The sequence below is a fragment of the Gallus gallus genome, chromosome 2, assembly GCF_016699485.2.
Source record: "Gallus gallus isolate bGalGal1 chromosome 2, bGalGal1.mat.broiler.GRCg7b, whole genome shotgun sequence".
NCBI classification, from domain to species: Eukaryota; Metazoa; Chordata; class Aves; order Galliformes; family Phasianidae; genus Gallus; species Gallus gallus.
In genome coordinates this window covers 34,221,613-34,245,582 of record NC_052533.1, presented here as the reverse complement: position 1 = coordinate 34,245,582, position 23,970 = coordinate 34,221,613, and the positions used below count along the sequence as shown (strand labels likewise).

The 23,970-nt window shown below is 41.8% G+C and overlaps 1 protein-coding gene across 1 annotated transcript in view; it reads left to right on the top strand.

Moving 5' to 3' along the window:
* The window catches only part of RFTN1 (raftlin, lipid raft linker 1), a 93,803-nt gene extending 73,024 nt beyond the window's left edge, over positions 1 to 20,779 (top strand). The window contains exons 7-10 of the mRNA NM_204458.2: positions 2,971 to 3,086; positions 13,665 to 13,768; positions 15,076 to 15,157; positions 18,370 to 20,779. Of these exons, the coding sequence (NP_989789.1) occupies positions 2,971 to 3,086; positions 13,665 to 13,768; positions 15,076 to 15,157; positions 18,370 to 18,813 (746 nt within the window). The 3' untranslated portion in view covers positions 18,814 to 20,779. The remainder of the gene's footprint in view (positions 1 to 2,970; positions 3,087 to 13,664; positions 13,769 to 15,075; positions 15,158 to 18,369) is intronic.
* Positions 20,780 to 23,970: the final 3,191 nt, after the last annotated feature.

Genomic DNA, 23,970 nt, shown 5'->3' with positions numbered 1-23,970 from the left:
AGAAAGAATGGGTGTAAACTGAAATGAGAGGTTGGATATGAGGGAAAATGTTTTCGACATAGAAATAGACAAGCTTAGTAAGAGATTGTCAAGATACAACTGGATAAAGTCCTGAGCAATCTGCTGTACTCTTGCATTGAAACATCCAAATTAAGATGCCTTTACCTCCCTTTCTGATATCCTCTGTCCTCCAGTTATTCTTAGCATACCAGATGCTTCATGTGGGATGAAATTCATGATCCGATTATTCTTCACTATTTCTTCCAGTTATTTCTTTTCTTTACCTCCCTTTTCAGCTTGTAAAAGGAAGAATGTGCTGCAAAGGTGTGAGAATTGGCAGACATAGTTATGGCAGGAAAGTTTAGGAGCTGGTAGAGAGGAGGCTCGGTTGTGTTTAAGGGAAGATCTTAATGAGTGCCATCAAGCAGTTTATCTTATGGAGTTTTTCACTATTATCACTGTGTTGAACAGACACCAGTATGCAGCAGCTGTCTTTCTCTCATAAGTTTTCCTCTTCTGTTTTTCTCATTTTCTGTCAGGTTCTTTCCTGGCCAAAAAATTAACGGGTTTTAGGATGGACTGGATATAGTCTTTGACAATAATCATTGTACATTCAACAAGGAAGTGCAGTTAAGTTTATCTGCTCCCTGTAGGGTCTCATAAGCTCATCTATTCGTTTCTAAAACATTACATATGTGCCATAATGTTCACATATGTGTAAGCTCTGAACTGTGCAAGTGGAATGCACAGTAGAATGAAACATAAAGGATGATTTATGAGAGAGTGTAAACACACGCATGCTGATTGTGTTTTGATCACTTACTAATTTGCTGGCAAATGTGTGGGCAGAGCTCAAGCTGCAGTTGTGCCAACAGTGTGACATTGAAATTCATCAGCAGAATTCACGATACACTACCAGTACTCTGATTATGTATAAAGCTTGCCTTGGAAATTTAAGATGCCTCTATATAGTTACGATGCATGGGATTCAGCCCTCAGTGCTGTTCTATGAAACCTGCATTAGAAAAGTAAAGGGTTATTTGTGTATGCTGTGTATCCTCAAGTAGATTTGGGTTGGGTTTTCAGTGTTGGAATATGATGTATTTTATAGAAGTTGAGTTGGTTCCCACTTTGAAATGTAGGACCTAACAAAATACCACTTCTGAAAAAAATATAATAATGAAATCTTGTACCTATCTTTATGTGATAAGGGTGTTCTCCCTATGTTTTCTAACTTGTAACCAGCTTCTTTAGTGATGTTCCCTGTTATTTCCTAACAAAAATACATGTTCACCTCACTTAGATGAGACCTCTGTCTAGAAGACAGGAACTACTGCTTTGCAGTCTAGTTTTTCCTACTTGGAGCAATGTATAATAATGGCTCACTGTAGTGGTGAGTAGTCTCCTTCCTTCTTTTTAGTCTAAATGGCAGGAAAGAAATCTGTGGAGACTGTCAGCATGAAGGTAGACAGAGTGTTTTGCTACTTATTTGAGTCTCCTGAAAGAATCTCAGAGAAAGTTGCTATTAAGTGGTTTGCAACTCAACTGAACTGAAAAAAAATAAAATTCAGTTTTATATTAGCAATGAGTTTTTGCATTTGCTTATTTATGACTTAGTAGAAACTTCAGCAGAAGAGATTAGTGGACACTGCAGTATGGGTGTGCAAATGCACTTGAAATACCAGTCTTGCTATATATATTTGTAGACAGGAGCCTTCAACTGTAGTAGTTTAATTTGTTGTGATCTTTGCATTTCTGAGTAATAAACAGTTTAGATCTTATCAGGTGTGTCTGGGATTGTGCGTACAAGAGGTAAGAAACCTCTCAATCCTCTTCACTCTGTCTTTGTGAAAGTTGATTGTTTTCCTGTGAAGGCAATGATGCCTTCCTGGTAGCATTTCTTGGCCTCCCAACCTGCTGAAACAGCTGAGCAGGCTTGCCAGCAAAGTCAGTTCAGGGATCTATTGGTTTGGTATATGTGGTGCAAGGAACAAAATTTCCCTAAAAACGCAAAGAAACTGTTGTGTAAAATATTACTGCATGTAAGCAGGGGGAAGAGCAAAGTCTTCATAGTTGGTTGTACAGTGCCAGTATATTCTTTAAATCTGAAGGGCAGGATGAGAAACATGCTTGTGACAATGCGAGAGTTCTTAGTGTTCATAAAGAGTACAGAACTGTTTATGTAGTGTATTTTTAAAACAGCTATTTCATCATTTATTTTAGCAAGGAAAGGTAAGGTTGTTTTTTTTTCAATTAGTTGCACTCTGTTGTGTCATGGAGCTGACAAAACTGAGTGCTTGCCTCTGGGGGAGACTGCTGATAATAAAGTATACAGCTAAGTTCAAGGGGAAGGTGCTGCTGAAGTAACTTTAATAGTGCGTTTAGTCTGAAAAAAGGCTGAACGTGCTGGGAATATAAATGAGAACAGAGAGCCAGATGGTCAGAAAGCCTTCGTAAGTTGATGAAATAGTTATGAATGTATGTTTTCTTTTACAGCATTTAGATATGCCAGAACATCCTTAGCCCACGTAGATCATGGCATCTGCAATACCTGTTCCATAAATAGGATTCTGACTTGGATAGATGAATGCGTAGTTCATTCAAGTTCATTGTACCTACAGAAACCCTTCAAAAGTTGATGCAATATAATACGTGGTCTTCAGCCCACAAAGCATGTGTATAACTTCAAGTAGGTGAAAAGGACTGAATTTACTCTGCCACCTCAAAATGCAAGAGCTGTGTTTTTTGAGGACAAACTCTGGCATAACAGTGGACAGTGAGGGTTGCTTTTAAAAACTGCTGGATATGTTAGTCTCAGACATTTGTTGCAGTTGGACTTCCAGAGGAAAATGTGTTTCCAAGCACATGTTATTAATGTGCTTGAAAGAACTGGCTATTACTAAATTAAAATGCCTCACTATACATGGGGTGTTTTGCATAGAGCTTATGCATAACACTGTGTTTCCACAGATTCCTTGCATGGAACAATGGATGGAGTATTTCTCTTTGAAGACGTTGCTGTGGAAGACAATAAAACCACGCAGGGCTATGATGCTATTGTCGTAGAGCAGTGGACTGTACTGAAGGTATGTTTTTTTGCTTTGATTTTTATTTTTAATAAATCAAAACGCACCAAGATTGGAGGCATACTCCTGTACTTTCTTCAGCAGTGCATACAAGTAATGGAGGTAGAGGGGTCAGTGTTAACAGTAATGCCAGGTTAACCACACTCTGTGTTTGAATGGTGCTTTTTTTGTTTTGGTGCATTCCTTCCTTTAGTGGGGGAGAAACTGCGAGGAAGAGCAGTGTGGGTGTGGGCAGAGGTGTATGCACAAGCAGGTATTTAAAAAGCTGGGATTAAAATCTTTACAGTAAGAAGCAAAAAGATCATAAGGGGAAAAAAACATTGCCTAACTTTCAAAAGATGTTTCTTTTTTTATAATTTGATTGCTCTGGTCTGCCAGAAATTAATGTTACGTATCTGTTATAGGTTGGATGGGGTCCTGGGCAGCCTGGTCTCGTTTTAGATATGGAGGTTGGCAGCCCTGCCTGTGGCAGGGAGGTTGGAGCTTAATGATCCTTGAGGTCCCTTCCAACCCAAGCCGTTCCATGATCTATAAAGGCCATGCCTCATCTTCCAGCTTGGGATATATTGTAAATGAAATCCTGGGAAAGACTTAAGCAGGGCACAACATCTGCCAGAAGCATGGATTAAGGAAAAATGGGACAGATGCTAGACTAAATGTGTAAAATTCCAGGAGACGAGGATTAGGAGTTTGGTCATTAGTTGATGAGTTTGAAATGTAGCAAGAAATGAGCATGTAATAATGGCTAGAAGCTTCTTGAAGAACAACGTAGTGTGTTAATAGCAGCTTTTCTTGTGCTCACATTCATCTAAAAAAAATGATACCTGTATTTCATTTAATACTATTCCAGTTATTACAGACTTACAGCTGCAGTTTATTTTTAGGGTCAAGTTGTGGTATTGCCAATGAGAAGCAAAGTTTTGGGGTAATGACAGATGGTTTCATGAAAGCATTTAGGTTAGTGCTGAGTAAGAAGTCAAATGTCAAGAGGCATTAATGTTAACCAAATGTTAAAAATTGATTGGAGAGGAATAGAGTGTGATACAGCAAGCATACACTGCTATATACTTCTATATAAGTCATGGTTTGACAGCACCTTTTTTCATAAGGTTATGTTAACACTGAAAATGTCCAGAGAATAGTAATGGGGATGATCAGCCATACAGACAGCTTCCATATTAGGAAGACTTTACGTGCTGTGTACTTCAGACTAGGAAAAAGAAAAGTTGCAGGTAACAGAATAGGTAGAGGTGTCCTAAATCATAGGAGACGTCTGAATAGGGGTTGACTTTTTCCCTTCTTTGGCAGTATAAGATTTGAGAGGCTTCAGATGTGACTAGTCAAGGGCCAGGTGCACAACGAGAAAAAGAAAGTAGTTCGGGTTGTACGTCACGCAGCAGGAAGGAAATTGGTAGAACACATTTCTGGAGAATGCTGTGGCTTCAAAAAGGCTAGATGGGTTCAAGTAGAAACTGGAAAAAATACCATGATTTTCTCTATCTTTTCTATATCTATGCAGCTATACAAGTATTTTATTCAGATTAGCCATGTGTTTCTAAAGTGAACCCCATGATCCTCCCCACATACTATGTCTCACTTTATATCACTCATTGCTTTCAGTAGAAACTAAACCTGATGATGTGCTGAGGAAATACTTAAAATATCTGGGGTAAGTATCCTATGTGCTTGCCCTGACATTACTGTGCCTGAGCTGTCCCATATAGCCACACGGGGGATAGCTTTCTGAGATAAGTAGATTCTTGATCTGAATCAGTTTGGCTCAGGCAGCCAGTGAGAGGCTCTCTGAGACTCAAGGATATTGTAATGCAGTTATGCATAATGCCCTCTGCACCTCTTAGTTTGCTCTTGGTGGACACAAGTTTGCCTCAAACTACGATGATGACAGCATCTGATAATGAGAACCAGCGATGGTAATAACTGAACGCTAGAACACAGCAGAGGAGTGTCTTCTGGCATGGCCATTTGAAGTGTTAGAGCCCTGGAAGGTAGTACATTGTTTGCTTGAATTCTAGCAGTGATGCCTTTCTCCCCCAAGCTGGAGGCACAGCTGGCCAACAGATTAAGGCATCAACCAGTGAAAGCCATCTGGTGTGTCAAGAGATGCTGTAATGCTGCATACCGTGTCTGTGTGAAGGCTAACATGTAGAGTCTCTAGTTCCAGATGTAAGATTTGGTAGGTCTATGTGCAACTGCAGAAACTAGCTGATAGCATGTACACAACTTGCTGGTGTGATCAGATTGTTCTCTGCTGTAATCTGAAATGTGGATGCTGGCTGTTCCCTGGCAATTTTGTACTTCTGATATCAATAGCCTCATTTAGTGATACTATGAATGTGTTACCCACCAATGTGAAAATGGAGGAATAGAGTAGAGAAAAAAGTATGCTGAAGGATGATGAGGCATTGTAGAACTTTTGGAAAGCTACTACCCATATGGAGACAGAGCAGTGCTGACCACCTTATTTGTTCCTCTGAGATTTAAGTAACTGCCTGGATATTTCCTGCCCAGTGGTTTTTGAGAGATAATAGGAATTGGTAAGTAAAGTCATCAAATGGTGAAGAAATACTGGAAGCCAAGGGAATCTGTAGGCACTTGCCCAGTGTTCTAACCAGAAAATCAAGTTGTTCCTCTGTTAAACTCCGTTGGAATCCACCTTTATTTACAGTGAGCGTGGAATAAAGAAGATGCAGAGGAAGGGACTGTAAAATGAGAGATACAGAGGGAAAGAGAGTTCAGTACTGACAGGAGATGCCCTAATGCCTTTTTTATATTATTGGTAGATCAGAATGTTACCACAGAGATATTTTGGAGCAATGGAATGCCTCATTAATGTGGAATTTCATATGTTTTGATACAGGTTTAGCTGTGGTCTAGATTTACCTTTTCCATTTGTCTTTTTTGTTTATACCAAGGCAGCAGTGGAAGCACTGATGGGGAGCATGACATAAATGTGTATAATGGATCCTTACTTAAAGTTTGTATCGGATAGGATGTCTGGAAGAGCTGTAGATTTGTTCAGATGTGATCTGAACTGTGCAAATGTATTGTGCTGTGTACCAATTAGGAATAAGAAACAAACAAATGAAGAAAATCCAAGCCACAACAAAAGAAGGCTGTTCAGCACAGGAGGACATACAGCATGTACTGATGCTCTCAGTAATAAAATCTAGAGAACCTTTCTCAGTGAAAAGATAAAATTTTGCTGTTTAATCATAAAGGCAGAAGAGAGGGGCTAGCACACCTCTTAGTGGAGAATGTGCTGCCTTTTTAATTGCTAAGGCTAAAGGAGAGAACAAGCTGAACAATGTGATGCACTGGTTATGTGTGTAAATGTCAGTCTGTAGAGGATGTAAAGCTTGCAGCTGTCACAGTATGTGGTCCCGCCAAGCAGCAGACAGGATGTAATAGCTCTGAGTGATTTAACTCTTTCTCCTCGAGCAAAGTAGAGCTGTCGCATCCTCTGTGAATGACCAGAGGAGTTCTAATGACAAAATGCTGCTCTCATTCCTATCATTTTAACTCTAAAAATGTCAGGGCACATTATTTCCACAGCAATCTGTGAGATCTGGTGCTAGAACTTACATGATGGGTTTAATTCTGCTTGCCTAGGCAAATGTGGGTAGACAGCTCTGATTAATCAAAGCCTGCATGATTTCGCCCTCCCCAACTCTAATCTGTCGCCTTCTCTTCGCCATTAGCCAAGACAAAATAGCTAGTAGTGTCTCTCAAATTGGGTGCTACAATGTTTATTTTAGATTTCCACGTTGTTCTTCAGAAGTCTTGTTCGTTCTGAAAATATTGTCCTTAATTTACAATATTTTCTCATTGAAAATTCTCAGCTGGTGATTCATCGCTTTCTTCTTTTCTGCTATTACCATATCTTTGGTACACGAGCATGAATTAAAATCTCAAATACATCAGTGTTGCCATTTCCCTGGCAAAACTGAATGGGGTCAGTGTCTGCCGTAGACACGATAAACCTTTTACAGTGTGACATATCAAAAGATTTAAAAATGATCTCTGTTAAGCCTGTGTTGCAAGTTGCCTTAATGTAAGCCTTTAGAAAAATTCTCTGGAAATGAAGATTTGATTTGACTGTAGATTTGATTTAGGTCATGTCAGTTAAGCTACGTTTTATTGTCTTTAGCCATAGGAGAAAGGCATGACTGGGTCAGCAAAAGAGCTGATGGCAATTGGTATGAAATGCAGTCCTGAGAGTGACTCTTTACCATCCAAAAGACAGATGTTTGCCTGGACATTGTATTTCAGTATTTTGCCCCCTGTTGCTGTTTAAGCAAAGCTAAACAGCACCTTCAGGAACCTGTTATCTTTAACAGGTTTTTGTAGTTGATGTTTCTTTTATCTAAGATACAAAAGCAGCATAAATATCTCTGTATTTATCTACTCAACTTAATAGATGTGCCCTACATCGGATTAAAATACACGGGCTAATCTTTCTTTGGTTTTGTTGATGAATTTAGCAATAAATCGTTGTCGTGCTGTAAGTACTGAAGTTTGGCAAAGCCAACATTTCTTCCCAGTGAGTAAAGGGCACTTGAAGTAAGAAGGCAGAGAAGCACAGGATTTATAACAATCTCAATATAAAAAAGTCACATTCTATCTGACATGGTTTGCTTAGGTTTGTGGCAGGATCATAGATAAGAATTAGTTCTGTACTCACCCATAGAAACTTTCAGAAAAAAAAAAAAAAAAGAGAATACCAGATCTGAACTTTCCACTCAAGAACAATCTGAAAAGAAACATTTCAGATCTCTTTTACACTTTACAAAGAATCACAAAGGGCACAAGTCTGGTTTCTTATTTGCAGCAGGTCACCTTTGGCCAGGCAGTAGGGACCTGGCTTATGTACCTCTTTGACCCTGAGCTGCTGCTGGGTGGCCATAGGATAATGCCCTGGCATTTTGAGTAGCACAGAAAGCAGCTGCTGGGGTGTCATCGATTGCATCCACTACCCTGCATGTCAGTGGAGGGTGTTTTTGAGGTCTCCTCTCCTGTTGACTTGAACCTGTTGCCATAGAGCATCTGTTTTTCAGCTGTGTTTCTTGTTTGGAAGTAGATTATTCATTTCAGAATGGTAAAGTGGTGCACAGAGCTTTTTAGGAACAGGCTGAGAGTAACTTAGAACCAAAGCTGTGTGCAGAAGCTTCAGCTGTGTGTGCTAAGGATCCCTGGGTTATCCTAGCTCTCAGGCAGTGTTCGGCTATTACTGTTGTTATTGTTCCAAGAGCAGTTTGTGGATAGATAGTTAAATTGACACTCACCTGAAGATACAGCATGCAAGTGTTGCAGGAATTATGAGACTGAAAATGCCAGGGTTATTTAAGAAAATGTACTGATGGATTGCTAGATCATATTTATTTCTTTTGCTCCGTGGCCAATTATGTGGAACTGTGCTGTCATGTGCATGTCCCCTGTGCAGTATTAAGTACAGCAGATTTTGTAAGACATTTCCACGCTTCCTATGAGGGGAACCCTCTCCATTCTAATGTAATACGTTCACCTTGAGGAGCTTTTGCTACCTGTCCTCTGCTTCTATAGATGCAAAATTCCATTGCTGTTCAAACGTGCTGCTGTCTTACGGGTGCGGGCAATACCAGAAGTACTCAAACGTTTTGAACAGTTTATACTTATTCCAGAAAGTAGGATATGCCTCACTGAAGTCATTGAGAGAAGTGGTCTTAGCGGGCAGAGGAGGTTTTTTAGTTGTTGTTTATTTTACTTTATGCTATACGTGGAGACAGATGTGAATGCTACTCAGCAGCATAGATGTGTATGGCAATCGTGAATGGGTACGTCTGAATCTCAGGAAAAACTGTCTTTACAGGATGCCTCACTGTTCAGTGCTGCAGATGTGTATGTTCTCAAAAATACTGCACAGTCCATTAATTCACATATAATAAGAAATCATATTAAGAAATATAAATTACATTTATCCGATATAATGAGCAAAAGGCTGTCTGGTTGTTCTGTTTTTCTATTTGCCCACACTGCTCTGCTGTAAAGCTGGCAGACTTCTCATGCATGTCTGCTGACAAGGCTCTGTAGTAAATTACAGACTGAGATTTAGGAGGTGCTCAATGCTGAAAGAGCATGGTGCAGTTTTTTTGCTGCAGCACTTGTGAAACTTCTCTTTTGCTTACAATAGATAGTTTTAATGGATCAATAGTGTTACATTATTAAGAGAAAGTGTTTTATGAAATAAGTTTAAAACAGAAATGGACAAATCATTCCCAAATTTAGAGCTTGGGCTTGGTGTCTTATTCTTCTATATTACTGCAGCCATCAAACACTTGCAGTACCAGGTCATTCTCAGGCAGCCCATGTATTTGATTTCTCTCATTTTATTTTCTCTCTTTTTCACAAGGTGCCAGTGTTGCCTTCACCACATCCTCTTTCTCCCTCCAGTGAGATAGAAAAAAGCTGCAAATTTGGCAGTGGTGGAGGCTGGTAGTCTGCTGCCTAGGGTGCACGCTGCATCTTCTGTGGGCTTTCTCCTGTGTTTGTGTAGGGAGCTGGGTAGGAACATGTTGTCTGTTTTCCCCCCACAAACAATAGCTTGAGCCTACTTAAAAGCTGTTGTGTTTTTTACTTTCCATCCTCTTTGCCATCTGTCCATAGGCCTTAGCATGCGGTCTGTTAGGATTTGCTTGTAAAGGTTTTATTAAGATTTATTTAATGGGATTTTCAATCTTCCACTCTTTAATCCACATTGGAAAAAAATATTAAACAGTGACAATCCATAGCTGCCCTGCAAGTAAATCACGTTCACTTAACCCAGGAAAGAACGATTTCTGATGAACTTCTTTCTGTCTCACAAGAGCTTAGTAGCTGCCGTGTTTATTCTCTTGCTGTGGTTAAAATTGCCACAATAAGGGGGGGAAAGAAAAGAAAAACAGTTAATGCAGTTGTTTGCGTGGCTTGCCCTAGATATTATCTTTATCATTTTTTAATCATACTTTTTATTCCTTTCTAATGAGCAGAAGCTGCTGTGAAAGGAAGAAAAGGCTGAAAACAAACAATACAACTACAGTAAAAATGAATTCTTTTCATGTGATGTAAGTCAAGGGAAAAACCTCACACACTGTGTGCCGGCTTCTTGACACTCCAGGTGTGATCAGAGATGACTTACCATCCAGAGGAGGGTGGGAAACAAGTTAATTAAAATTTTCCACCCTCTCACTGAATGAAACATCTCCCAGTTTGAGACACATTGTGTGAACACCCCTTGCTCAGCAGAGCACTGGCATGTACCTTCTCTTCCTATTGGTTTTCAAATTCAGATCTGTTAGCTAAAAAAGCATTGAAATTTCCTCTTAAGAAATTGAAATCAAATTTCCATTGTTGCAAATAATAGTAGATCTTAAAAGAACATTATTGTTTATAAAATACAAAATAAATATGAAATGCTGCTTTTTCTCTGCACCCAGCCCCCAGTGTATTGTTTGTTTGGATGCATTTTTGCCTAGGAAAGCATTTTAGGTGACACTCATTCTTTGTGTGCTGTCCTAAAGATCTGTGTGACTGTGGCTTCTGCTTGCGGACAGTTTCCAGTCCTGGGATAGGACTGCAGATGATGATTCAGGAGAGGGAGGATAATTCATTTATGTGGTCTAAAAGCTGCTATTATCTGCATTTGCAAATGAGGCTAGCAGCTCATGTGAATTCTGTCTGTTGGTTCAGGAGAGCGTCCTTTCTCTTGTCCATTGCCTTCCAACAGCCAGTTGCTGGCAGTGGGTTATTCTCCTGGGGAGAGGTGTGGTGCCCAATGGTACCGAGGCCTCACTCAGAGCAGGTGGGGCTGGGAAAGGTGTGCCTTAATGTACATTGCCTTTCTGGTCTGAAGAAGAACCCTGGTCTGACTTCTCAGGTTGTTTAGTTTGGAGAAGAGGAGGCTCAGGGGAGATCTTACTGCTCTTGACAGTTCCCTGAAAGGAGATTCTAGCAAGGTGGGGGTCTGCCTCTTCTCCTGGGTAACCAGTGATAGGACGAGAGGTAATGGCCTTAAGTTGTGCCAGGGAAGGTTCAGGTTGGATATTAGGAAGAATTTCTTCTCCGAAAGAGTGGTGGTGCAGTGGCACAGGCGGCCCAGGGAGGTGGTGGAGTCACTGACCCTGGAGGTGTTCAAGAACTGTGGGGATGTGGCACTGAGGGACGTGGTTAGTGGTCATGGTGGGGGTGAGTTGGTGGTTGGACTCAATGGTCTCAGTGGTCTTTTCTAACCCTAATAGTTTGATGGTTCTGTGATCTATGACATGCAGGTTCTGCTGTCGGCACCAGCCTGTGCAAAAATGAATAGATACCTTCTAACAATGATATAGCACTCTTTCAACAGATCTTTTATATTTTCCAGATTTTCTTTTTATTTTCTTGAAGTTTAACTGACCTTAATCTTAATTTCCAGTAACTTCACACTTTCGAGTGTGATTTATCCTCTTTCTCCTTCTGCTGCGTGGGGACCAGGAAGCACAGCATCATCTCTGCAGGTGGTGCTTGACTCTGACAGGTCAGATGGGTCCCAGCCTCCTTTTGCCCTATGGGGACAGGGCTGTGACAGTAGGGACAGTGCAGCCTCACACTCCAAGTTCTGCAGCATCCAGGCGAGCCCTGCATGGTACCGATGTCCCTCCTCATTGCTGTCATCCTGTTGATTTTTGACATGTTTGTGTGTGTGTGTCCTTATGGATGGAGAAAGGTCTCCTCAGTGTTCTCTGACCTCAGGCTAAGAATTCAAAATAGGAATCCTGTTTATAGCGTGGGAGGTTGCTTGGGACTTGCACAAGGTCTGCTGCACCGGTGTTTCCTGACCCACTGGTCTAATGCTCTCCAGATGAGTGAGCTCCCTCTGGTTTGTCATCTACTGAATGCTTTGAGAGAGGGAGTGTTTTGGTCAGATCTTACCACGTGTTCCTCCAGGTGTCTGGAGGAGGGCTGGCAGTGGTGATGCTCTGACTGCGTTCCTGGTGCTCGTGTTTTCATCATTTTTGGAAAGCGTTGTTGACCAGCCTGATAAAGCTCAGTGTGTGATTGATCTCCTTCCTTGAGACATTAGCTGCTAAAGGCATCTGGACATGTCATCCTTTCTGCATTACTCTTGCAAACACTGTTTTCAAAACTCGGAAGTGGGAGGAGACACCCATCTTACAGTGAATACAGAGAGTGGGAAGGGCAAGGAGGAGAATGGGAGTGTGGGGAGGCACCAAACTGCCCGCAGTCCCAGCTGGGGGGTCAGTCCTGATAGCTTCAGGGGAAATCAGTAATTAGCAATTCTCTGATTTCCAGATACGTGCTCGTGCTGCAAAGCAGCTGTATGTGTAAAAGGCCCTGAAAGCCTCTGTACAGAAATCAGAGCAGCATGAGCTGAATGTTCTCTTACAGCCACTTTCTAGTGTAGAATTTTCAAATACTCTCTTTTTTAAGCAGGAGTGATAGAGCTTCTTGGGCTATTTGCAGTCAAGATGAGATTTTAATAGGTAGAGTCAGGCAGTCATTCAGTTATGAAGATAGCAAGTGACCTATATTACATTCATTAGAAGAAATAGTTGAAGTTGGAAATCACTAAGATAATTTGAAGTACTACAGGAGGATTCAGATTAGTTCTGACCAGATGACTATTACTACAGAATAAATGGATTTTTTGGAGCAGCCCTGAGGAAAATAGAGAAAATTATCGTGCTGAGAATTGGCAATTAAAACTACTTGCGTGCACATTAAACCAGTTTAAGTGCTTGAGTTTTCTGGCAGATCGGATTGTTGTTGCAATGGGATACAGCTATATTTGTAGAGGCTAGTAGTTATCATTTCTCTGGTTTGTATTTATTAAGATCAAAAGCAAGTAAATATGCCCTAGCATCTATTCTTAAGTTAGTGGAAGTCTTGGCAATTAGACACTGGAGCAGCCTGTTGAAATCACCAGTGTTTCTTTATGTGTGAATTGCAGGCTTCGCCATCTATTGGAAAGAGCATTAGCAAGGCTGTCTTGTGTATATCTGAAAGGCAGTGTTTTTGGTCTTGCCCACAGATTTCCCGATTCAAAATAAACAAGGAGGCAGTGTGTATTCATGAGTAACTCTGTGATTCTGTAATACAAGGAACAGACTTGTACTTAGGTTTTGTTTCTGTTGTTGTCCATTTTGCTCTTGATGCATCACTGTAGAGTTGCCCAATTGATTTGGTGCAGCCTAGATAAGTGCAGAATCTGGGCAAAGCATTGTTGTCATGTTGTCAGTGTTTTTGTTTGGGAGGAATACTTGATAAAATACAGTGAATGTGTCCTGTTCAGATCTGGAATCATTTGAAGCACGGGTGGTTTAGGCAGTACAACTACAAAATCACAGATGTTTATCATTCTAAGCAAACTTATTTAACAGGTTAGGATGAACTGGTGCCTTCCCGTGCCTCATGTTTTCCTTGGCCAGCTGGACATGCAGAATGATTCACTTTACCACAGAAACCCTCTCCTCCTTCCAGAAAAGCTATAAGTCAAAGTGAATGTCACGCTGCAAGAGCTGATGGTAACTGCTGATTTTTCTCTCCTAGGGGGTGGAAGTGCAGACAGACTATGTTCCACTGCTGAATTCCCTTGCCATATACGGCTGGCAGCTGACATGCGTCCTTCCTACTCCAATTGTGAAGACAAACAGGTAGGGAGGGCGAGCACTGCTTTTCAGCCACTGTCTGTGCACCAAAAGCAACTCTCTGCACAGTTAGCATAGATTTTCTTGCCCGCGTTCAGTACCTTTGCAAACCTTCCTGCAACTGTTCTCTGGGTTTTCTGAGTACCACAAGCCATGTTAGGCAGGAAGCACGTGTCTGGTGGGCAAAAGAATGCAAAATGGCTCTGTGGTTTCTGCATGTATGTTCTGATTATCATCTCTGTCTCTGTGTTAAAAATAAATAAATAAATCCCTGCTGTGGTTCTCTCACTTAGTAGCTCCACTTGGAGCAAAAGCAAAACCCGTGATAATGTTTGGAGTGAGATGTTGCCTATTTGAAACAAATTAATTTCATTCTTAATTACTATCTGTCTAATGCTGATGGCACACACAGTCTAGCTGAGCAGAACCATGTCCAATTATTGTGACATTACTCTGGTAGCCTTGTTTGCAAATGTAGTCATTGTGTGGGGTCTGCTTTGCTATTATTAATATTCAGAGATTTTAGACATAAATGCATGTCACTTAAAAATAGTCTCTCTAATGGTGGTGAAAAAACAGTCACCCCGCTTGCTTATCATGAAGATGGAGCATTCTGGATTTACACTAATCAGGAATATATTTATATATAAACCAATGTAATCGGTCATGATTTTTTTTAGCTGAAGAAAGGAAAAATATGCCCAGCTCCTTTAGAGAGCTAGATGAAGACTGTTCCTACACATAAAAGCCTAAAAAGTAAAGGCCATCTGTGCCAGTATATTAAAGGCTTTCATGTACATTTAAATATAGGAACAAATGGAAAATCATAATTATGGTATGTAAGCCTTGTCCTTTAAGGGTCCATTGTTTTCTCTTCTGGTTTTCTGTATTCCTTTTATAACTCCAGTGACACAGGCCAGGTTGGAAGCGCAAAAAGGCACCCAATTCAACTGCTGCTGGCATTTGCTTCTGCTTCCTGTCTTGCTGCATGTCTGTGGGGCACACACAGCCCCATCGGGGCTACGCATGTGCACCATAAGTTTCTTGCTTTTTCTTCAAAACAATTTCTTTTGTTTACACTCTAATTCTAAAACATTCAGCTAAAGCATGTCACAGCAACAGACTCAGTTGATCGTTTTTCCCCCCAAATGTCAGGCTGCTTAGAGACACTGGGGACAAGCAATGTTTAGGTCATTCTTCATTTTGTTCTTCTTTGACCTGCAGAAATAAATGACTGAGATGGATTTTTGCTTTGAGTGATGCTGCATGTGAATTTAATTCATTCTCAGGAGTGTGCATTTGTTTCTTTTCAGGGAAGGGAATTTATCTACAAAGCAAATTGTATTTCTTCAGAGACCTTCTTTGCCCCAGAAAGCAAAGAAAAAAGAATCTAAGGTAAATAAACCCATGTTCCTGGTTTCTTTGTTTTTTTTGTTGGCAGAATTTTAATGTTGTAATTGATTACCCAAAGAAGTAAAAGTGGCTTATTGAACATCTCTGTCATAAAGCGGCCTGGTAAACTGTAGCAAGACACAAGGAATTGAACTGTTAGAATGAAAGAAGCAGATGCTCAGATGATGTGAAAGCTCTTGTATTTTGTTCTCTGCTGGACTCATGGCAGCAGAAGAGGTGTAGAATTCTCTTTACAGCTCTGCCGTAAACCTGCACACGTGACCTAAATATCTCTGCCCACATTCACTGTCTGCAAAGCGGAACTGGTACTGTTGTTTCTTACCTTGTTTCTATCTAGTGCTAGAATGTTAACGAATTCTGCTAGAATTTAAGCATAAAGCCCCCTGAATCCAGCTAAATTATCTAAGAAAGCAGCTGACAGCTAGTAATGTACATATGCGGATAAACGTACGTATTCCCATTTCCCTTTTTAAAAGCATAACAGTGGAAACCCCCACCCAGCTGTGTCGTGGTGTACTCTTGAAGGGGAAATACTGGCACTGGGCAAGTGCTGACCTTCCTCTTGTGTAGGAATTTGCCTTGCCCTTTCTGTATGTAAGGGAAGGATCAGCAAGCCGGGTGAAGTACAGAAAAGCTTCCTGAGACCACATGTTGAGAAGGCTGCTCATACGGCCTCATTTTTATTCTGTTTTAATTCTCTGCGATTGCTGAGTGCTGGCTGGCCAGATGTCATCAGCAGGATTGCTGTGCTCACAGCTGAGCTATAGTGGGATATGGGAAATGCTAAGTAGAGCTGAGCACTGAGACCACTGTAGCTGGTGTGTAGGTAACTGCAGATAGTTTTCATCTAGAAAGCCCTCACTGGATTGGAGCCGGCTTTGTGAGAGACACCTTTTAAATACAGCAGAGAACAGGAAGGAGTTTGAGCTGACCAAAGCAGGAGAAAGCTGTTGGGAGCACGTCTGTTGTGTAGGATTTACCCTTTCTTATTAGTGAAGCCAAAGCCCAGTTATTCTGTGATGTTGCTACAAGGCCCATCTTGCTCCTTTTCTTTGTTTTCAAGTGATTAAAGCAGTGTTGGGGTGACGTGCCCATATTCAGTCATTCTTTTGGTGGGTGGCTGTAAGCAATTGTATGTCTTCAAACAGAGAAGCAGTATGATGCTGATTTCTTGTACTGTAATAACAAATGCATACCATCCAGATGACTCGATGATTTGTTTACATTTTTTTAATTTGGGGATATAAAAACTTATTTAACAATGTCTGGTTGACAAAACAAAGGATTTACTTGTTGGCAGCGTTAAATATACAGACATACTCAGGCAAAAATTGCCAACGCATTTTAAGACTGAAGGTCAAGAGAAATAGGGTGCATTGGTTGTGATCGTATAGACATCTGTAAGACTTGCTCAGCTTCTCTGAACAGCTGTTATGAGACACTTTGAAGATGCCAAACCTAACATTTGGTGAAGCCGCTGAACGTTCTGCCATCTAACATCACAGGCTCTCCGGGGGTTTTTAACTTAGGATATGGCATGTCTGTAGTGTTTGTAGATGGCCACTACTTGGAGGGAAATCTGCTGATGAGGTAGAAAGACACTGCAGTGCTGGAAGCCGGTCTGTCCCATCTGTGCACACCAACTGACTGCTGCTCAGTTTAACTTGAACAGAAAAGGAAACAGGCAAGGAGTGGTAAAACTTCTTTTCAGTAAGACAGTGCAAAATTGAGTCAGTGATGATCATATTCATTCACCTCATACAAAAGTGGTGCTAATTTCAGCAGAAACTGGCTGTGTACTTTTTTGTGAAATATAATACCCAAGTACACATACATACATATGTGCCTGTGTGGGTATGCAGAGAGTCTCCTGTAGATTCAGGATAAACTATATTGTGTTCAGGGCCCTGATCTTGCTTCTGTTAGAGAGAGTGCCGGGTTAGAAAGGAGCTGTGAGTGTGCAGCCCTACTGCAAAGCAAAGAGAAAATCGGGTGCCTGTGAATTGTGAACAGTTGAGCTCTAGAACTGAGATGTTATCTTTCACTTAAATATCATTACAGTTTAGAGAAGGGAAAGAAAGTCTCCCCTGCATAAAACCAAGGATCTTCTGAAAACCCATTTTTCTTTTTTGTAATTCAATTTTTTTTTAACCTTATGTTCTGGGTAAGAGAAGGAAAGAGCACTGCTCCATCTTCATAATCAAATAAACTTACTAGGTTTTGAATCACTTTTTGCTTAAAGAATAAATAGCTAAATCAAACATTTATGAATGTGACTCTGTGCCTTGACCAACTTATTAGACACAGCCATGGTCACAGCGGAAAAAATGGCTTTTGTATTTATGGCACACAGAAAGTAGCGGGCACTGCCTCCTAGTCCATCCCTGAGTCTGCATCATCCTAGATGCTTCTGTGGTACATCCACACACAATGAGGGAGCTGCTGTGGGTTGACTCAGCACTGGTGTGGGACCAGCTCTGGCTTTCCTTGGGAAGCTCGGTTTATTTTTTGATGAATGAAGACGTATATTAATAGTATAGTTGTCAGACCCTGTGTATGTTAGACCTGTACAGTCAGTATTTCAAAGTACTGCCAGTTCTCTCTCTCTCTCTCTCTCTCTCTCTCTTTTTTTTTTTTTTTTTTAATAGTGCTTAAAGCAGTTATTCTGAAATGGCAGCTGTGGCATGTCTTGTGGCAAGAGCTGTACTGAGGCAGCTTCATGTGCTCTCATCACAAGGCCTTCATACTGTTCTACGATTTAGGGTTTGGGGTATGGTGTTAGTTCTGCTGCTAGCCTGGTGAAAAAAAAAATTGGTAATGCTGCACAATTGCTTCCTCTGTCAGCACTTGTGCAGCTCTCTGGTTGTGCTTTCCGCACAGTGCATGCTGCCTGCCAGGCTGCTGTGCACCTCGGCAGGGAAATGTCTTCTTGAAGGGAACCCAGCAGACACGTTATGCAGCAGAAGCAGAGTGCGTAACTGTCTCCGTCTGTGTGTCATAGACACACCTCTATGCAGGCTCCAGTGATCTTGAAGCCATCTGATTTAGTCATGCACTTTCTTCATCTTATGTCTTTTTGACCAAAACTAGCTTTGAATTAAAACTAAGTAATAAAAACATTTCTATTCAGGAGAGCAAATGTCAACTTGAGACTGTTACAGGTGGCCTTTAATGTCTGGATCTTTTATTTGTAGTTTCACTGGAGGTTCTCCAAAGAAGACATGCACAACAAACCGATGAAGAAATCAAGGAAGACTAAGTTGAGTTCTGGGGAGAAGCAGACGGCAGAGAAGCAGGAATTTGAAGTCACGGAGAACACAAGAAACTTAGCAGCACAGCTCTCGGCCGCATCAGGGCCTGGCCCTGAGCAGCAGCTGGACAGCGTCATAAACCTGGGGAATGAAACGGCTGGGGCTGACAGCAGAGGCACCCTCCATGACGGGGTGTCGGAGGGCACGTGTCCCGCCAGTGCTGACGCTGGTGACACTGGTGGCAGTGAGGTGCAGGCCTGCCCCAACCAGAGCGCACCCAACTGCTGTGAGGAGCAGGAGGCAGCGGGGCAGGACTGTGCACTCGGGCCTGACAGCTGCCAGGGGATTGATGGTGCAGCAGCGGATGTGGAGCCTTCTTGTGAGTAAGGCCGACGGCTCAGGGGTTCTGTGAGTCGTTGGTATTATCCAAGAGAAAAGAACAGATCTCACTCATCATCTTCACTAACTCCATTGCTCTGTTCAGCGTTTCTTTGGCATTGCACTTACTTTGCTCCTTAGCATGCCAGTATCTTGATGTTTTAGGTAACTACAGGGCTTGGGCTTTCTAATGGCAAAATTCCGTCCACTTTGCAGAGTACGAAAGGCCATCTTCTAGAGGTACAATTGAAATTAAAAATAGGGACAGAAAACATGCTTGGGCTTTTCTGTGACTGACACAGCAAAATAGGTTTGTATCTAGTGCAGGGCAAACGTTCCACTTGCTCAAAATTTATTGTCATGTTTTCTTGTCCACTTATCTTTGCTGGAGAAGTTCTCGTGCCATATGCTAGTTTGTCATTAAGCTTGTAGTGTCATGAAGATGGTTTTTGAGCTTAAACAGGCTGAAATCGGGAAGCGTAGGTAAGACAGCCATAACTATATTTGTCTCCAACAGCAGAGTTACCAATGACATTTTCTCTTGAATTTTATTAACTCTTGCAGATCTTCAAGCAATAAGCAAATCATAAACCTATTTTAGGCACACTGAGTAAACAAAACTCATGATGAATTTGTGTGAGGCAGATGATCTCAATATAAAATGACATTTCCTATTCTATTAAGCTTATGTTCTGTGCCAATTGATGGTTTCAGAAGATAGGAAAACAGAGGACAAGTTAAAGCTGGTAAGATGTGCTTCTTTCATTTGCTCTCTTCACTAAAATTGGAATTCAGTGTCACCATCTGATCCTCTCACATCATTTTGTACCACTTCCTCACTGTTGTAAAATATGCTGTGGGAAAGAACTGAAGTGATGCAAATAGCAGGGCAGTGGCCTTCGCATGTCACTAGATGATATTACAGAGTACAAATACCTTAATAGAGAGCTTTTTAACACAAGTAGTGGTATTTTGGGACGGATGCCTAACAGAATTCTGCTATGCTACCAACTTTTTTTGTTTGGGGGAGCTACGTTAAGATATTTACAAGTGAATGTACATGTGTAATATAGTTTCTGAACCAATACTCTCCAAGAACTTCAGTGTTCCTAAAAGGTAAGAAGTAGTTGTTTCTCTCCTCTTTACCACCTTGATCCCTGTGGTCAAGCAATCTGGTAGAAAGGTGAGAAATACGTTCTGAACTTCCCTGGGTTTTTTTGTTTTGTTCTTTTTTTTTTCAAGCAAGAGCTCAGTAAGCCATTTGTTGGCTTTTTCCCTCGACTGGTTTGTGCCCGATAATTTTCCTGTCTTTAAACCAAAATGATGTACAATGAAAGAACTGTGTCCTGCATCAAATTCACACCTGGCGTGGTTAAAAGCATCTTCTGTGCCTGAAAATCAGACAGCTTGCAGAGCACTGCAGAGAAGGGAAAAATCATCCCATTTGGAGAATTCATTTAATCGGGACAATGGCACTCAAGTTGAAACCGCTCCATTTCATACACACAAGGCACAGGAGGATTTTTTTTCGCTGACTGAAGAGTATTCATTTTGAAGTCGGTGGTTTAACCACAGGACTGTAAGTAACTGGTGGTATTTTTCAATTATTTCACTCTGTTTCTCCATATTAGGCTGAAGTTCCAATAACCTCAAAAATGTGTTATTTCAGTTGTTCCGCATACAGACAAGTTCTCTGCTCTGGACAGTTCTAAGTAGCTGTTTGCAACTTTTATTAGCATAAGATATTTCTACTGATGGTTTTTGTCTTAAGGACTAGCTTTATATTAATCTTGTTTAAAAATGTACTGTATTTAATGAACATTTTACTAGTAAAAATGTTGCAATAGAATGAAGTTGCCAAATACTTTGGAATAGAAAGCGTTCATCGGATTGCAATTTGACCTTGTTTGCATCCCAACTGCTTACAAAACGAAAGAGAAATAAAGTTCATGAGGAGGTTTCCTATTTGTGGTAATTGCACAGCTGCTAATTATTTGTCCCTGAAAGGAGGAACTCAGGGTCTCTACATGGTAAAGAAGTGAAGCTGCTGCTGATTGCCTTAGCACGTGTTGCGGAGTGCTGGAGAGCGGGCTGCTTGGTTGTCTGTCAGCAGTCTGGCAGAGCGTGAGGAAGCCCACTGTTCTAAGTGAAAGCCTGGTACAACAATTCATTCCTGTCGCTGCTGGAGCGGCTTAAGGTTGGGAAGACTTGACAAGAAATACATGTTTTTCAGTTTAAAAAGGGCAAACGGTTCAAATGGTCATGTAATTATTTCCAGCCTGGGACTCTGACTTGTTCTCAGTCAGTTCAGCAGTCTGGAGCTGTGTGCGTGCCATCCCCGCACCCGTCTTGAGAAGTGTGAGCTTCCATCACCGTGCAGACACGATACAGATGTGAGGAGTGCTGGCAAAGGCAGCCTCTGGCCACAGCAGGAAGGCTCTGCATCTGCTGCGTGTGTTTTCTACCTCAGTCTTACCAGCCATTTTAGGCTTGAAAAAGCGAGACCACAGTGGCCAAGGAAATGAAAGCAATTGATCGTCACTGTATTTGAAGCCTGAATAGAGGAGAGGGATGGCCAGGCGAGTGCTTAACTCCCTGAGCGGTGAGGGGCAGTGTCCCAGCAGTGGGGAGAAACTGAAGGGACAGCCACTCAGCTGATAGTGAAGAGGCCGAGCCCCGTGCTTATGCTCAGGCAGAGCAGCCACAGCTCCGCAGCAGGGTTTGTCACCCCCAGATGAAGAAAGAGAGTGAAGCCAGGCTCTTTCTTCCCTGTGGAGGGCTGCTGTGTTAAGCTCAACCTGGCAGAATCTCCCAGTAGGAATGCAGACTGCTCTTGGTGTGCCTCTCTTGGAAGGGGACAACACCATGCATTGCTGCACACCTCAGCGAGGAGCTGTGTTAAGGTGTGTTCCAGGTGCGGGCTGGTGACTGAAGCACAGGCAGGCAGCACACTGCTGTACTTAGCAAGCACTGCCCTTTTCAGAGCATCCAGACTCATGGTGTCAGCCAGGCAGAAGAGCTGTCTCTGAAGGAAGAGCACGTGTGTTACTGACAGGAGTTATGCAGGGTGGCTGCTGCTGAGAGCAAGTGGTCATCTGAAGGAGGCAATCATTACACGATATGAGTTCAAAGGAAGGAACCAGCTCAGCCAACTAGGGAATACAAAGGTTGAATGGATGAAGAAGAGGACTAGCTAAATGATGGAAAAGGGATTTCATATTGAAACCGTAAGCAGGAGGTGGTGATAGGGAGGTGGAACCAAGGTGGGATGAAAGTCCAGAACGTTCGAGCATCGTCATAGTTTATGTGAACTTGTAAGAGAGGCCAAAGACACAAAAGATGTGCCTGGCACTTCATCTTGCAGAGCTTCTTTAATTTGGGCTGTTCACTGCAAAACAAAACCATTGAAATAATAGCTCAGAGTCGCTTTAACATATGCATGGAAATGAAGCTGTGTAGAAAATAACGCTGTTGTGCATTCCTTTTTTTCCTAATTTGGCTCCTGTATCTGCCTCACTTTCTGCAGTGAGCAGTTGGTACCGTGCTTTCTCTTTGTAGTTCCCGTGACTCTGTACATTTGCCTCAGGGAGCCAATTATAGGGCAGAAATAAAGCACTCTCACATTTTCATGCAGGATTTTCATCATCCCATAACTGAAAAGCATAAAAGGAGCCAGGTACTAATTTCTTGCTGAAAAATGCTCCACAAAGGTATGAGGAGTGCTGGCCACCTCTACAGTGCGCCTGCAGGTCTGGAGCCGTGTCCCACACCGGCAGTAGGGATGTGCTTCTGGAGTTAAGGGCCATCCTGGCACAGGGCTCAGCAGAACAGGGCCTCCAGAGCTGTGCGTGGTGGCTGCTGCTCACCACTCCGTCACCGAATGCTGGAGGGCTGCAGGAAAGGCTTTTCCCTCAAAGCACTTTCTTTGATTTGCTCTAAAAGCACTCTGTGAGCTAAAGCACTGTAATCACCAAATAGTCACTGTTTTCCAGTTAATTAATGCAGATCCAGTAGGAATACTTCGTATTCGTTGTACCCGATAAGCGAACAGTAAACTGATAAAACGTCACAGGAGGAGGAAAAACATTCAGTTCAGTGAGGTTGTAGCACAGGTAACTCACAGGTCAGTCGTTTCTTGGAAAAAAAGTAAATATTGGTCTACTTCTTCATCTTCCCTTAGCTGGTGGCAAGCATATAGGATGAATAAATATTTCCTAATATTAAATACTATGTTTTGACAGTGTGAAGAGAATATTTATCCAGCTCAGCAGCTTCTGAGCAGCAGGGGTTGGTTTCTGTTTCCTTCAACAGCATCACAGTCAGTTAATTATTTGTACAGCCTATGTTTATATAGGTTAATTTACTTTCCTGCTTCTTTTGCCTTCAGTTACAGTGGAGTGAGATCCAAGGTGAGACTTGAAGGTGAAACTGAAGTTTCACTACAAGACCATTCAATTCTAGAAGGAAGATGCTTCCAAGTATTCTTGTGTGTCAGCAAGAAAAGGCCGTGCAGGCAGGGGAAGTTCATATTTGCAGCCACTCTGCATTACGGAATTCAGGTGTTCTATGCCTTGTGGCACCATAACCACTCAAGGTAAGAAAGAACTCATTAATAGCAACGGAGGTGATTGCTATGGGGTGAGTTACTTACTTTTCATTTTTTCCATCTTTTGCTGCTGTGGTGAGCGTGAGTGTGGGTGGACAGGGGAGTTTGTCATATCCCTGTACAAGCGGGTGAAACTGTACAGTTAAAAGAGATGTGTCGTTGCCCCATAGCTCTCCGTCTGAGTGTAACAGGGGATGACAGAAAGAGGTTAGAGGGAATGAAGATGATTACAGAAGTCAAGGGTTTAGAAATGCCTTTTGTTACATCTATATTTTGGTATAACTCTGAGGAGCGGTTTGTGAAAGAGATGCAATTTGTGCTAAAGAAAGCATGTGCATTAAGGAAAATAAATGGCAAACCACTTTATAATACACTTAGTAGTTGAAAAATCATAAGGAAAAGAACATGCAAAGGTTTACCACAATTTTCTTACCTTTCCAATGTAAAACACGGAGGAACCCAGTCTGGTTTTTATTTTAGGGCACCAACACTTACCCATAGCCCAATTTATTGCACTTTTCCAAGAAAAGAACCCTGCTTCCTTCAAGCATCAAGCTCTG